The sequence below is a fragment of the Penicillium griseofulvum genome (assembly GCF_001561935.1).
Source record: "Penicillium griseofulvum strain PG3 chromosome Unknown contig_95, whole genome shotgun sequence".
Classification (NCBI taxonomy): domain Eukaryota; kingdom Fungi; phylum Ascomycota; class Eurotiomycetes; order Eurotiales; family Aspergillaceae; genus Penicillium; species Penicillium griseofulvum.
In genome coordinates, this window is record NW_024467454.1 from 1,905,525 (window position 1) to 1,919,880 (window position 14,356).

A 14,356-nucleotide genomic window follows, 5' to 3' on the forward strand; every position below is an offset into this window, starting at 1 on the left:
GTATGTAGTTAGTATCTCCCGAGGTCCGTCCCCGAAAACTTAAAAAGAAGCAGACTATGATACGACTAGACCTCAGAGGTTGGGCATTTATAAGAATTATCAATCGGTAATTAGACGTCATCCAAATAGTTTCTTTCGACCTTGATTTATCAGCGTTTTTTGCCCAGTATGCACTATATAAGTAGAACACTGAACTGACTTCCACTGTACCAAACAACTCCCACGATGTCTCTTGTCTTAATTACCGGAGCTACAGGCTTTATCGGCTCTCAGGTCGTCCTTCGGACACTGGAAGCCGGCTACAATGTCCACCTCGTCGTCCGTCGCCCTGAGCAAGCCGACAAGCTTCGCCGGATTTTCTCGAAATATGACGAGAAACTATCCTTCGCCGTGCTCCCCGATATCACCGCACCAGGCGGCTTTGACGAAGCTCTCCAAGGTGTAGACTACGTAATTCACGTGGCTTCACCCATAGCTGGCTCGGGGGAGTCGGATCTGCTTACCCCTGCTGTAAAGGGGACAGTCTCGGTACTGGAGTCAGCAGTGAAGGTTCCGAGTATTCGGAAGGTGGTCATCACGGCCTCGATTCTGTCCATCATACCGTTAACACCCCCCGCGGATGGCGCAGTTGTGACAGGTACCTCTCCTGGCTGCCTATTGATTCTAAGAGTGCGAACCCACTAACATTATCAAGAGGACAACGACTTCGACTTCACATTCGACGCGGAAAGTCCCGCTGCCCTCTCACCAATAGGCCAATACCACGCGAGCAAAATCGCCGCCCACAAGGCCGTGATCGACTTTGTGGCAACCAACAACCCGTCCTTTGATGTGGTGACCATTCATCCCGTCCTCGTCTTCGGCCGCAGCCTCGTTCAAGAAACTGCCGAAGAACTATCCGGTAGCAACGGGATGCTCTTCCAAACACTTATGTCAGACACTCCCTTTGGGAAGCAATTCCTCGGAGTACACGTTAGCGATGTCGCCTCGGCGCATGTCAGCGCCCTTACGGGAAGCTGTACCTCTATCAAGGGTGTACAGCCGTACCTTCTTTCGTCTAAAGCGCGCCCGTGGCACGAGGTGCATGATTTCGTGAAAAGTCGGTATCCTGGTCTTGCTATTAAGCTGCCTCCGTTGGATACGTTAAGCTACGAGGTTGATACGACCAGGGCCCACCGAGAGCTAGGGATTGAGTTTCAGGGGATGGAGGTGCAGGTCGCGGACCTTCTGGATCAGCAGTTGGAGTTGAGGGGATAGTGCGTATCCAGTTAGATAGAGTAGCGACTGCTAGTTAGTGGTGCTGATGCGGCGATACTGTACTTGCACAGAGTCAGTGGGGCTACAGCTAGTTTATGCGTTCAATGCAGCTCAAATTTTCTACTCGCGAATTACCAGGTCAATTATTACTAGAGATCAATTCAGCCTTTGAGTTTGATCAATTCGGGTGAATCCAGAGGCCCCAATATGATCGTCAATTCACCGCTGAATTAGCTACCAGAATTTACCTGGACTGGTTACCGAATCCTGACGGTCAATTCCGGCAAACTGTTCAAGGGGCCAATTCAGATCGCTAATTTCGACCATTTCGAGAGCGTTTGCAAGGTCAATTTTGACGAATCGGTATTGCTGACTAGCCTTATTTAGAGGTCCATATGCTTCACTTTTAGTAGGGAAACTGAATGACTGGGCTGGTTTAAGTCATGCTGCCAAAATTGTTCTATATATGGGAGGGATTGCGTGAAAAGTAAGCTCATCGAATTTTATTGAGATTTTGTCTGAGATACGAGGCTAATAAACCAAGGGGAACCAATCCAAAAAGATGAGTTGAATTGGATTAGTCGAAGAAACGATGAACAGAGCGGAGGACGCGAGGACAGGTTAGCCCTGATGTCCTTGCTTACATGAATAGGAAAAGGGGAGTTGGAAATCGGGATTCTCGGACTGTCGAGAATCTCTAGTATAAACGAAGGGATCACGGCACAGGTGAAATTAAACCATTCTGCGTAGTTAAATTTTGAAAAGACCACTTTCCTCGACCTTAACAACTGGTGACGCGCGCTGCGCACGCTGTGGCCCTGAAACGATGCAATGAGCATATGGTCAGGAATAAGCCAAAGATGTATGAGGGAGAAGCATGGCGCGACAAATAGCTGTCTCGCAGCGTTAGCTGCCAGCGCTAATAGTCAGGTTTGCACAGGTCTGGGTTAGTAACCCCTTCCACTTCCTGAGGTCGTTCCAGGGCATTGTTGGCTAGGCTAACCCGATTTGCAGAACAGGTGCGCTAATACGAACCTTAATTTAACCCGTTCCCGTCGGACTTTCGGCATTAACTAATTATCGGCCAGGCTAACCCGATTTGCAGAGCAGATGCGCTAGCACGAACTCTAATTTTTAACCCATTCCAGTCGGACTTTCGGCAGGCATTACCTAATTATCAGCCAGGCTAACTCGATTTGCAGAACAGGTGCGCTAGCACGAACCTTTATTGAACCCGCTCCAGTCGGACTGTTGCTCCGTCCGGCGCGGAACCTCCTAAGAACTTGCTAATGGTGGCGGTTTGGTAGTAAAATACGTTAAGCTTTGGCACCTGAGCCCTGGAGCGGTCCCAAGATTAGTCAAGAGTTTCGGCACCCGCGTGCTGGCTGCTCGCCGGTTTCCACTACCTCTCTTCATCATGACAGACCCTCAGACACTAGCTTCAAGGGCCGGGAGGGACCACTCGAAGATTATCACGTTACTGAAATTACACCTCACAGTATCGCTAGGCGCCACTTTCCTTTCTGCCGTCAGTCATGTACGAACCTGTACCACCTCGGTATAGAAAGACCAATATTACCCGCAGCAGAAATGGATGCATCCCATGCAGACAGAAAAAACGAAAAGTTAAGCCTACCCCGCGGACGGTTCGAGTAGTTACTGATATGACACTTCATCGACATTAGTGTGACGAGAACAGACCTAGCTGTCGGCTCTGTTCGCGTCTAGGAATCCATTGCCTTTTTCGGAGTCCTCCACTTCGATTTCAAGAGTCGTCTTTCAATTTGGGGCGGAGAGCACAAGTTGATACTCGGAATCTTGATTACAGTGAGGTATCTCGCGCTAAACTACATAATCATCGACGTTCCCAGCACGGCACGACAAACGAAGACGACGTACTCCCGAATCCAACTTCCACCAGGGGCCGCCAACTTCAGATTCTGGCGAGCTTCTCCCAGGCGGAGTATATTAAGGCCCCCACTTCTACGGGACTGAATATTCCTCGAAAGCCCGCAATCGCTGTTTCCGACGGACTCTTTCTTCACCAATACTTTTCCCATATCATCACTTTCTACCTAAAAGCGTACGACTGGTTGTGTCAAAGGGGTTAGACTTGCCCGCTCTTAGGGAAGCTACGGTTGCCTTCTCTGCTGCTCGATTTGCTTACACCCTTGGAAATCCGTGCAAGCCACGGTCAAAGGACTTGTCACCACTTTTTATTCAATCGCTGAACTACTTCAGTCGTGCGATTCAATTGGTTAAGCAAGACACCAGCCAGATCGAGGATATCCTTGCTACGGTGATTTTCTTCATACTCTTCGAAAATGTAGTTGGGACCGTCAGGACCTCTTACTGCCATTTACGAGGGCTAGAGTCCCTCATCCTTCGGCACTACCGTGCTTTATCCGGAACACCTTACGGCCGACTGGTATTGCGTGCGAGTCTTTTTATCCGTGCAAAAGGGTTTCTCATTTTAGGGCCGTTGCATGCAACACCTCGCAGCCAAGTTGCTAACCGAGAGCTCGACCTTCTTGCGCGCCGGATCTGCGCACAACAAGAACTTCTCTTTCTCGCGATGGCAGATTCCATCCGTGTGTCATCTATCCTCCTTCTTCAGAGATGCTCACAGTCCCGCTGCGATAATTTGGAATTATTTCGCCTGAAGCTTTCAACCCCTGGAGATGGAGAAGGCTATCTTTCAGGATGCAATGATAGCGAGTCCGAAGTTTACCGGAAGCTAGATGATCTTAGGCAATACGTCGATTTCCTCTTCGCTCAGTCGAATTCGCTTTATAATGCGTTCCTTCGATGTACTGGACATCCAGTATTCCAGCGAACGGACCTCAGCTACTCAGAAGATGCCATTTTGCCTATCACATTCGATAGTCGTGAAGACGCAATTGCCTGCGCGATGTATGCCTTGGTGCAGATCTATTGTGACCGTCAAACACTTAAGCATTTGCTTCTTGCGGAGACTAGTCAAATGACTTTGCCGTTAACTCGGTGGGCTAAGGTGATCCTTGGTATTGCGAAAGGATGGGATCCATCGCGATACTTATACGAGGAGACGTATAACATGAACATAGGATGGATTGTGGAGTTGCTTTGTCTTCGCTGGCCCAACGCTGATATCTTGACCTACCTCACTCAAAATCTCGTCCCTAGCCTCAGGATGGCTCGGCCTTGCATGGAAGACTCTGCAGGGGCTTTGCTGCTTTTTGATTTGGTAATAGAAATGCTGAATACCGAGAATGCCCGCGGACGCAAAGTCTTTGCCATGCACCTTGTTCATGAAGATTCTTGCGAGGAAAACGGATTCTTTCTGCCCAATCAGTCATTACGTTTTGTCATCCATGGTTATACTGACGATGGAGAGTTTTTCAATGATTATATCTCACCGTCAACTTGAGCTAGGAGTAAATGAAACGAAATTTCACCTTCATTACCTGCTGTATACGTCCGAAACTCGATCATTTGTCGTGCACCAAGCTAGCATAAGTAGGAAGCCAAACTTTTCTCAGGGAGTAAGAAGTCCGTTCGCGAAGCAATGAGGATGTACAGCACCTCTCAGACTACGACCCGTCGGTGCCCGTGCCAATTATAAATCTCGCGCACAGCTTAGAAATAGGACAACTACCATGGTCAAGCATGTCAAAAGGGTCTGGATACCAGAGGAAAGTCAAGAGCGCAAGTATCAAGGACTTTATGCAACAACAGACACGATATAATGATATTCACAACTCGAAACACGCGCTAACTGCATGAACAAAGTTCCATGTAGGCATCGTTCCCTTCGGGCTTGTCGGCAATCTCGCAAGATTCCTGGGAAGCTACACAAATTCGGTTTCTCACCAAATCTCAACTGCCATTTCGATTACTGAGCCATGCTAGATTCTGCGAGTTGATTACGATGGCCCAACGTATGACTTCAAGACTAGAATTTCTTGGTCCAGACTGCACAGCATTGAATCAATACGAGCATTGCTACCCGTCAGCGTGAAGTTCTGTTTAGGCTACCAAAAGGGGCCAATATATCGCTTGCTCTAGACTGTTGGACTTCTCCATTCTAGTAGGCATTTATGGCGGTCACTGGCTACTTTTGTTGGTGATCACTGGGACTATCGGGGGATGCTCCTTGGATCTGAGCCTCTGAACGGGAATCATACAAGTATTAACCTTAGGGTAGTTGTCATGGATCTCCTCAAAAAGCATCATTTGCTGATAAAGCGCTGACAATCACCACGGATAATGTATCCAACAACAATACCTTGATGAAAGCATCCAAGACGCCATCCAATCGCTTAACCTTGGTGAGGAAATCACAGTTGTTCAAGTCCCTTGCCTTGTCCATGTCATTTAGCTTAGTCTGAAATAGCTCCTTGTGCAAATGAAAGAGGACCCAAAAAATGGCGTTGTATAGAAAGACTGGTCCGACCCGCAAAATCAGTCTCCCCCCAATAGACCGCAGCAAGCAGCGATCATTGATAGCCTTTATATAGTACGTCAACCCCACTTCACTGGTGCTCAGTCAACTAAACATGTAGAAGGTTTGGCGCTTGGCTATCTTTCTTAATGCCAGCTCTCAGCGCCGAGAACAATTTTGCGAGCCCCAGACTGAAGCACCTAAGCTTGCACCTATCCAAGATGTTCGGAAACGTTGGAATTCAACGTTGTTGATGCTTGGTCGTGCTATGCGGCTATAGTTCGTCTATCAGTACTGCTTGAAGTACGGGCAGTCACATTTTGTTGGACCAGGAGCAATGGCGTTAGATTGACTACCTCCCGTGGATTACTCGGCCATTTTTCAAGCTCACCACCGCACTGTCGAAGTAAAGGGATGTGACTCTTATCTAATGTTCGACATCTTCAACATGCATTTTGACTATCTGGAGAAGTCGATTGGATAGCTCCAACGAAAGAAGGTGCCGTAGAAGAAGATCATGCTCGCTGCCATTTATGCTGCCAAGGATAAGCTTGCATACTCTTCCACTGTTCGCCTCGAACCTAATCGACGTATCCTTCTTGGTATAGGGTGTGTTTACCTTCTCCTGCCCTTGCCTTTGCAAACCGAGGCTTAATCGTTATTTGGCGAACAGTTGCCCATGAAATTTTCACTGATCTGGATCTTTTGTCACCTCTGCGTCTACTCAAAATCTCCTTCGGTACAGAACTAATCTGTCTTCCGTCCTTTATATGACATTTCATCCTTAGGTAGATTGGTGACCCAGAGAGGCCGAAAACCCCTCGGGATCGGGTATGTGAAACAACGGGAACGAATCACCGCAGATCGGATCAAGATATTCAGATAAGAGCCTTGAGGATAATTGGCCATTGATGACATCGTCTCCCGTGGGAAGAGATATGGCAGTCTCGATTGCAGCCGTATTGGGTCTTTGGTTCCCTTGCGGCGTAAGTCTGCTCTCAAACGGCGAATACTCCGAGGTAATTGTTGCCCGCTGAGCAACGGAGTTCCTGAGATGAGAGAAGGCCTCTTGCGCTAAAGGCCAATTGGACCTGAGAAGCTTGAGACATCCAAGAACGAGAACTATCCGGTTTTGATGATGATCATAACAATCTGGCCCATGCCTATCGATGGCAGTAAGCTGAACGAGGCCACATAGTAGTGAGCCAAAGACAACAAGAGGACTGTAGCTTTGTGCGCTAGAGCGCACAGATAAGAGATTAGACAGATTCTTAGAGGCTTCAATGGTTTTCACGTCGTGTACATGGCGCGTCAGAGATGGCGAGAGCCGGAACAGGGTGACAGGGCAGATTGAGAACATTGAGTCCGGAAATCTTGGTCGAAGATTACCACGGGGCAAATGTAGTAGCATAGCAGCATAGTGGATTGTGAAATAGGCTTGGAACAGCATCTCGTCGATGTTTCCATACATGTCGATGATATCGATCTTTTGTTGCGGAAGGTGGTGTAACCAGCTGACGAGGGTGTTTGCGACAGCTTGCAAGTGATCATGATGTGTTTCGGGTAGACTGTTGAGAACCAAGACACGGGCGAGAATGCGAACAGCTTCAATGCGATAGGCAAACGATGAATAATTGGTAATCTCCTCATCCTCTGTGAATATCCTCGTCCTAAAAGAGGCGAGAGAATGAGGCTGTGGAATAGCTTGAAGAGATGTATAGGCTGACTCCTCACATGGTAACCAAACGTCAGAAAAAATATCGCTGCAGCGTAGAATGCTCTTTTTATTCAATGTGGCCATGTAGGCTTCCCAAATGAAGAGCTCCCACCATGTCCGTCGCAGGCTTTCTGCCTCGTGCTCTCTACCGCCAGAAAATGCGGTGGCGAAGTCTTCTCGGTGCATTCCAAGCTCAATGGCAATATCGATTGCCTGGGTCAGAGAAGACTCTGCCTTAGATGTCTCATTGCGAGCACGCATTATAATTGAATATAGAAGATGAGCCTGAACCATCTGAGATGTTCTCTCTGTGGTTTGATTAAGGAGCAGCGAGGTAGATTCGTTCAATACATCATTGTCAAGTACCATGGAGTAGTGACTCCCTATGAATTTGACAACCTGATGCAGGCAAGGCGGATAGTTCCATTTCTCGTAAAGTGCAGCAGGGACGAGGATTGGATGAGCTGAGTGAAAATTCTCATAGAACAGACGAACGAGTCGACCCTCAGGGACAATTGATCCGGATGAGTTCCCACAAGCTAGAAGACCATTTGAATGATCCATATCTAAGAACTGGTGGTTGATGTCTTCACCGATTGCCGTCTCCTCGCTCATTAGTCCAGAGATGACTTGACTCTGAGGACTTGTACTTATGTATGTATTGGGTGTCGCACGAACATTGTTATCCAGCCTTCGCCGCCCGCCTCGGCGGGAGGGAAGAAAGATACAAGTAGATCGAGCAGTTGCACATCTGGAACAAGTGGGCTTCTTGCCGTCACACTTGACGTGGTGTTTTCGGCATTCTGTGCAGGCAAGCGATGAAGGACGTGTTCTTGGATTCGTAGATGGTGGAATCAACATGGTCCTTGCGAGAAAGGCCTTGAATTAGAGGAAAAATCTTATGCGGTTGCCAAGCTTTAAGGAATTCATTTCTTGAAGTCGAAGTTGTAGTTAGTCCTCTAGGCGCTGGAAAATATGTAAAGAAACTCTCGCTCGCCAGTAGGTTTCTTTACCACTTTCCAAAGGAAAGAAAACCACATGGACGCCACTTTTGTCGAGCGACCCAATAAAGTCAAAGCTGTTCAGGGCTTCGGGGATTGATCGGGGTTAGTCCCCGAGGCGCCGAGGGCTGCCAAAACCGTCAAATTGGAGAAGATATTTCGACCTGTTTGGTAAGTGCATTTTGTGTAAACACCTAAGGAGCAAATAATTTAATTTCTATAGAAGGTCCAGCGATGAGTATTCGGTATGGATATCTTGAGTTGGGTTCTAAAGGATCCATAGAGCCCTATGTTGCCAATTTGAACGATTCACAACAATTCCATAGTGCCGTCTTCCCTGCGCTGTTTCAACGAGTACAGTTGGGAAGCTAGGACTGATGTTTGGATTGCAGGAAGTTCTGACCCAGTGCACCTGAGAAGAGCAAATATATGAAGAATTAGGAAATTAGTAATGGCTTCATTCATAGGGACCTCTTGGAATTGGCTGCACAAATCTTGTGATATTTGATTCCGCTGAAAATACCTGTAAATCAAACATGTCCACCAACTACCACATCTGCATGTTGAGAGATTATAAAGGTATATGTAGCTTGAGAACAATGACATCAATCACCTAACTCCCGAAGTTCGTTATCGCTTTACATAGGGCAATATGGCAGATGGTCCGGCCATACACGATGAATCGCCGTTTCAAATTAATAATGGAATGACTCTTATATGGCCCATTCATTAGTTCCGTATACTGGCAGATCTCCTATAGATAGTCTTGCCTTATACAAGATTATCTCGTTCGCTTTCTTTTTCTTCAGATGAAAGATCCTATATAAGAGTGCTGGTATAGTGTGAACTATGAGAAATATACAAATGACTTTATTCGGTATTAGGTTATGTTCAGCTTGATTTGTTCGGTGTTCGAAATACAATGGCACGGCGTTTGGGAGAATCCCCGAGACCCGCACCGAACCCCGATTAAGCCGATGCGAACATCGTCAAACCAGAGTGGATCTCCAGACCCACAACAGCCCGAGAACGGGAGCTAATGTATGCATACCAATTATCTTGGCAGTAATACTAATACCATTTATTAGTAATAGTTAATTTCTAGTATGAATATTAACTGTATTTCTTTGAAATAATACCATATAATACTGGTGGCGTGCATTAGCTTCTCTTCTCGGCCGGCTTGTCATGCCAAGTGCCAAGGGGTATTTCTAACTGACGAATTCCCCAGAATACGGATCTAGCCCCCTCGGCTGTTTTCAGATGAACTTTCCTCGCGGACCCTTCGAGAATTGACCACAAATAACTTCCAGTTCATTGATTTCAATCTTCAAATTTGTCCCCATACAAACCACACACAGATCAGAATGAACCGTCACCTATTCCGCCGTTTATTGCCTCGACCGGTAGCCAACAACGGATCGGAACTACGCGATCACCAGGCTAACGAACGAACTTTTCTATCTTGGAACCGTTTTGGGCTAGCCTTTGCGGCTATGTCACTAGCTCTCGCTCGACTCGATATCATCGACAACATCTTCAACCGACAACAGCGCGATAAGACAGCCGCAGCTTCCAAAACATCATCGGAAACCAACTCCGAAAGAACTTTATCAAACAGACAGACAGAGAACACACCATTTGTTCTTGAGTACGCGAATGATCACGTCGCTAGCCGCGTATGTCAGGTCATCAGTATTTGGTCATTTGGGTATTCACTAGCCCGGTATATTTCCACTCGGAGAAATCTATTGTTAGGACGATATGTCCCTTCAATCTGGGGGCCTGTCTTTGTCACACTTGGTTCGCTTGGAATTTTTGGTATGACCCTCAAGTTGGGGTAAAACTTATTCTCACGTCATGTTTTGAGAAATGTGTAAAACAAATGGTTTCGGTACCTATCATTGTTGAAGGGGATACAGAGTCTGATGTTATTCGTGTGTCTTTCTCCTTTTGGCCTCCCAGCGAGCCATAGACATATAATTGCGTCTCGAATTCAACAAGGACTCAGTCTGCGACTTGCCTAGGTAGCTCCTGACGACAAAGGACTTGAGTGATTCCGTTCGGGAATCAATTCTTCGAAAATAGTCTGATAGCTGCATACTATGTATGATTCGGACTAAAATCTGTCGCTGCGGTTCAAAGAATGTTCTGGATTGTGTTCCAAATTTCAATTCCCGGGCAGGTTCGGCGATCCAAAATTTGCGTTCATCTGACATCCAACCATACAAATCCCATAATACTAGTCAATGGCATTATTAGACTGAAATGAAAGACTTACCCTACGCATTCGCATATTATACACCATCGTTTTATCCCCACTGAGATGACCGTACTGGCAAGAATTATAATTTAATATCATGCTGAGACAGTAACCAGGATTTACACTTTCCTTTACTTCGAATTCAATATCTATAACCTAAGAAACAAAAATGAGAGACTCAGGTACGAGGCCATTTGACTATATGCAGTACCCCAGATTGTTAAATTGTTTTGCAGGATACGATACTTCCACTCTTCCCACTGCGTACGTGACAAAGGAGCCTAAGCAAATGTCGAAATTGTGGCATTACTTGATGGAAAATATCAAAGAGGATCTTTTGCTAGAGAGCCAGCTAGTGCTTCTATCATTTGCTACTGGCATTCAAGATGCTGCTTCTTGGATGGATTATGGATGTTTCGCATCTAATCAGACTGGAAACATGCTTTTTCTCGCCATCGGTGCCGCACAACCAAAAGTCATTGAATATAGCATGTCTCACGTGGGCATGAGTCTTGGGGCATTCGTTGTAGGTGGATTGGTCGTGGGACAGATTGGGAATTTCTTCGGCGCCCGAAAGCGACTTTGGTTAATTACGAGCAGTGCTCTTCAGACAGCCCTGGTCTATGCCGCGGCTGTAATTCAACACATTTGCAGTACCCACCAAAACAGCCCAACAGCTTTGAGTGTGATTTTTCTGCTGGCATTTTCTTCAGGGGCACAAGTCGCTCTCGGTCGGTCTTTGAAAGTGACGGATATTACTACTGCGATGGCTACTGCGGCGTTTGTAGACATTGTAATAGATCCACGCTTGCTGAGCCTCAGGAATCGCCAAAGGAATCGACGGGTCATGTTTCTGCTGATGTTAACGGCCGGCTGCTTTGCTGGAACATTTGCGCAGACTGCTGTGGGCTCTTCATTTACTATTCTCCTTTGTGCCATTGGCAAGACAATTGTCACTTTTACCTTCCTGTTGAACAGATCCATCAAAGAAGGTTGTTGATGAATAGATTGGGATATTGTTTGAGTTATGTACATATTTCCTTCGTAATGGCCTTGAATATGGAAATTTTCATGCTTGAAGCTTTCACAGAGCGAGGGCTGTACAATATATTTCGTTATGTAAAAACTTCGAGATAATCTAGAACGTTGTCAAGTTAGAGGTGAGGTTGATTGATAGTCCCTCTCCTCTTTCCTTCTTTTACATTTTCTTACACTGAGTCGGGCATCTTCAAAATACGGTTGAAAAGAGTGAGTTCAATAGACGCAAACCCCTTTACAAATGCCATACGCAAAAGGCGGCCACCCCACCTCGTAGGCCTCCCATGGCAGCTTCAGTCATAGTTCAACAATTTGAATATCCCATTGAATATCATTCAGGCTGCCAAAAAACCGAATCTTGGGTATTTGAAGCCCGTCATTCGAAGGGAATGAAAAAGAACATTGCCAACTAGGCAGAAAGGTATTATCCGATTTCTTGTTTCCATCAATTAGAATTCGACGATAGTAGTTTTCGACTATCCTTCTTGTAAGCAGTATTGTATGCAAGATCTGATAACATTTGTGAAACAACTGCATCTGGTGTGTCGGGGACCGAGTCGGGCACTGTCCGGGGACCAAGTGGGTCGATATAAATCTCAATTTAGATATCCAGCCCACCTTGGCGTTGATTTTCTCCGGCTACCTGGGAACTCGTATTTTAAACGGGTTTCAGAAATTGGGAGAAGGTTCGGAGGTTGTTTACGGCCGGTATCAGTATGTAAAGCCCTGTATCGTTACGTATGTATTAAAGGTCTCGGAAACTAATGCAAAGCTATGGTCACAGATAGCCAGGACTGGGTAAGAAAGAATTCATTCTGCAAGTCAGTGGCAATTACCCAAAGGCGAATTAGACATACACCATATAAGAACATGTTCACGAAATGTAGGCAGGGTAATTGGACAGTAGATTTCGAAAAAAAGTTTCCTAAACAGGTTTATCTCTGACATTGGATAACATATTTTATTGGAAAGATCCCTTGCTAATTACTAAGGGATCTTATAGCACCATTACTTCCAAGGATGGCATAATCAGTATAGAAAGCATCAAGCAACATGAGGGATTATAAGCCGTTCTACATCCTGGGCCCACAGCAGCAATTTGCTATCCTCTCACTTCGTCGCGAACTCAAGGTCCCACATGATATGCTCTCCCAGAAGCGGCTTTTGATTTTCCCCTCACTTTCCCCGAAGTTGATGCCCAACTGATTTCACCTTGTATTTAATGGGTCGGTATTCCCCAAGATTATCTCTCTGTTGTTGTCATCGATTCCGCTCGTACGACTTGGGAGCGCGTTCCTGACTAGCACGCCATGCCTGCTCGTCCTCCAGTTTCTACCTCCTTGATGTTGATCGGGAACACCCCAGTGGTACGCCTTCGTCATGTCGTGCCCGACCATTGCGCCCAAATCTTTCTGAAAATTGAATCTGTCAACCCAACTGGTTCATACAAAGATCGCATGGCGAAGTCAATGATCGAAGAGGCTGAACGTCGAGGAGATCTGAGACCAGGCATGACGGTCGTGGAGGCTACAGGCGGAAGCACAGGCTCCTCACTAGCTTTTCTATGCGCGGTAAAAGGCTATCAATTCCATGTCGTCTCATCCAATGCTTTTGCGGTTGAGAAGCTGCGAACTATGAGCGCCTTTGGTGCGTTACTCGATCTAGTTCACAGTCCGAGTGGGACTATTACCCCGACTCTCATCCCTTCTATGATACAACGCGCGGAAGAGGTTGCCAAAGCCGATAATTATTACTTCACCAACCAGTTCATCAACAAAGATTCTCTGATTGGATACGAGACTATTGGCCACGAGCTAGTTGAGCAATTTCCCCAGGGAATCGATGCATTTTGTGGCGCTGTTGGCACTGCCGGTATGGTCATGGGTGTGGCACGGGTTCTGAAATCAAAGTGGACAGGGACCCATATCGCTGTTGTTGAACCAGCGTCTTCGCCTACGATCACTGAGAATCGCCCTGGTCCTCACAGCGTGGAAGGTATTGGCATCGGATATATTCCGCCACACCTTGATCGACAGTTGTACGACGAAGCACTTGCAATCTCCGAGGAAGAAGGTCGGAGCATGTGCCGGCGCCTCGCCACGGAAGAAGGATTGTTGGCTGGGACATCAACTGGCCTCAATGTTGTGGCCGCGATCAAACTGGCTAAACAGCTTGGCCCTGGTAAAAGGGTCGTCACTGTTGCAGCAGACACGGGGCTCAAATACTTGAATGGAAGCTTGTTTGCCGATAAATAATGGAAGAATGGGTATCCTGCCTCGATTTATTTTTCCTTCTGATGTAATTAAATCAAGAATAGAACATCTAGAATGCTATACTTCGTTCTGTTTGTCGAGAATCAAGGCTTTGATTGTTATCCAAGTGCCGAGTGTCGGAGTTCATGCTTTCTCCAAAGCATAGGTGGGGACGGCTTTCTGTCGGATTTGATTGGATACTATAGCAGAACGCAGTGGGAAATGTAGGACAATTTTTGAATATTGTAACATATCGGAGACTAACAAGTCTGATCAACTGGGTGTGCGCTTCGTAGTGCCAGGCCGAACCTTGCCGTTTGAGCTCACCAGTCATGCGCTAATAAACGTATCGTAATGCTTTATCTAATCGTATCAAGCCCGTGCCTCACAATTATCTGTGTTGGA

At 46.5% G+C, this 14,356-nt stretch overlaps 4 protein-coding genes across 4 annotated transcripts; 3 read left to right on the forward strand and 1 right to left on the reverse strand.

The window, feature by feature from the left end:
• Positions 1 to 225: 225 nt before the first annotated feature.
• Positions 226 to 1,257, forward strand: PGRI_061830 (NAD-dependent epimerase/dehydratase; the record flags this gene model as incomplete). Its single annotated transcript, XM_040793897.1, has 2 exons — positions 226 to 637; positions 695 to 1,257. The coding sequence occupies 2 exons, from the start codon at positions 226 to 228 to the stop codon at positions 1,255 to 1,257; spliced, it is 975 nt and encodes a 324-aa protein (XP_040648752.1).
• A 1,417-nt stretch (positions 1,258 to 2,674) lies between these two features.
• Positions 2,675 to 4,666, forward strand: PGRI_061840 (uncharacterized protein; the record flags this gene model as incomplete). Its single annotated transcript, XM_040793898.1, has 4 exons — positions 2,675 to 2,794; positions 2,986 to 3,084; positions 3,129 to 3,340; positions 3,385 to 4,666. The coding sequence occupies 4 exons, from the start codon at positions 2,675 to 2,677 to the stop codon at positions 4,664 to 4,666; spliced, it is 1,713 nt and encodes a 570-aa protein (XP_040648753.1).
• Positions 4,667 to 6,464: 1,798 nt separating this feature from the next.
• On the reverse strand, positions 6,465 to 8,012 carry PGRI_061850 (fungal specific transcription factor domain-containing protein; the record flags this gene model as incomplete). Its single annotated transcript, XM_040793899.1, has 1 exon — positions 6,465 to 8,012. The coding sequence occupies one exon, from the start codon at positions 8,010 to 8,012 to the stop codon at positions 6,465 to 6,467; it is 1,548 nt and encodes a 515-aa protein (XP_040648754.1).
• A 4,997-nt stretch (positions 8,013 to 13,009) lies between these two features.
• Positions 13,010 to 13,954, forward strand: PGRI_061860 (PLP-dependent cysteine synthase family protein; the record flags this gene model as incomplete). Its single annotated transcript, XM_040793900.1, has 1 exon — positions 13,010 to 13,954. One exon carries the CDS (start codon positions 13,010 to 13,012, stop codon positions 13,952 to 13,954), a length of 945 nt encoding a protein of 314 aa, XP_040648755.1.
• Positions 13,955 to 14,356: the final 402 nt, after the last annotated feature.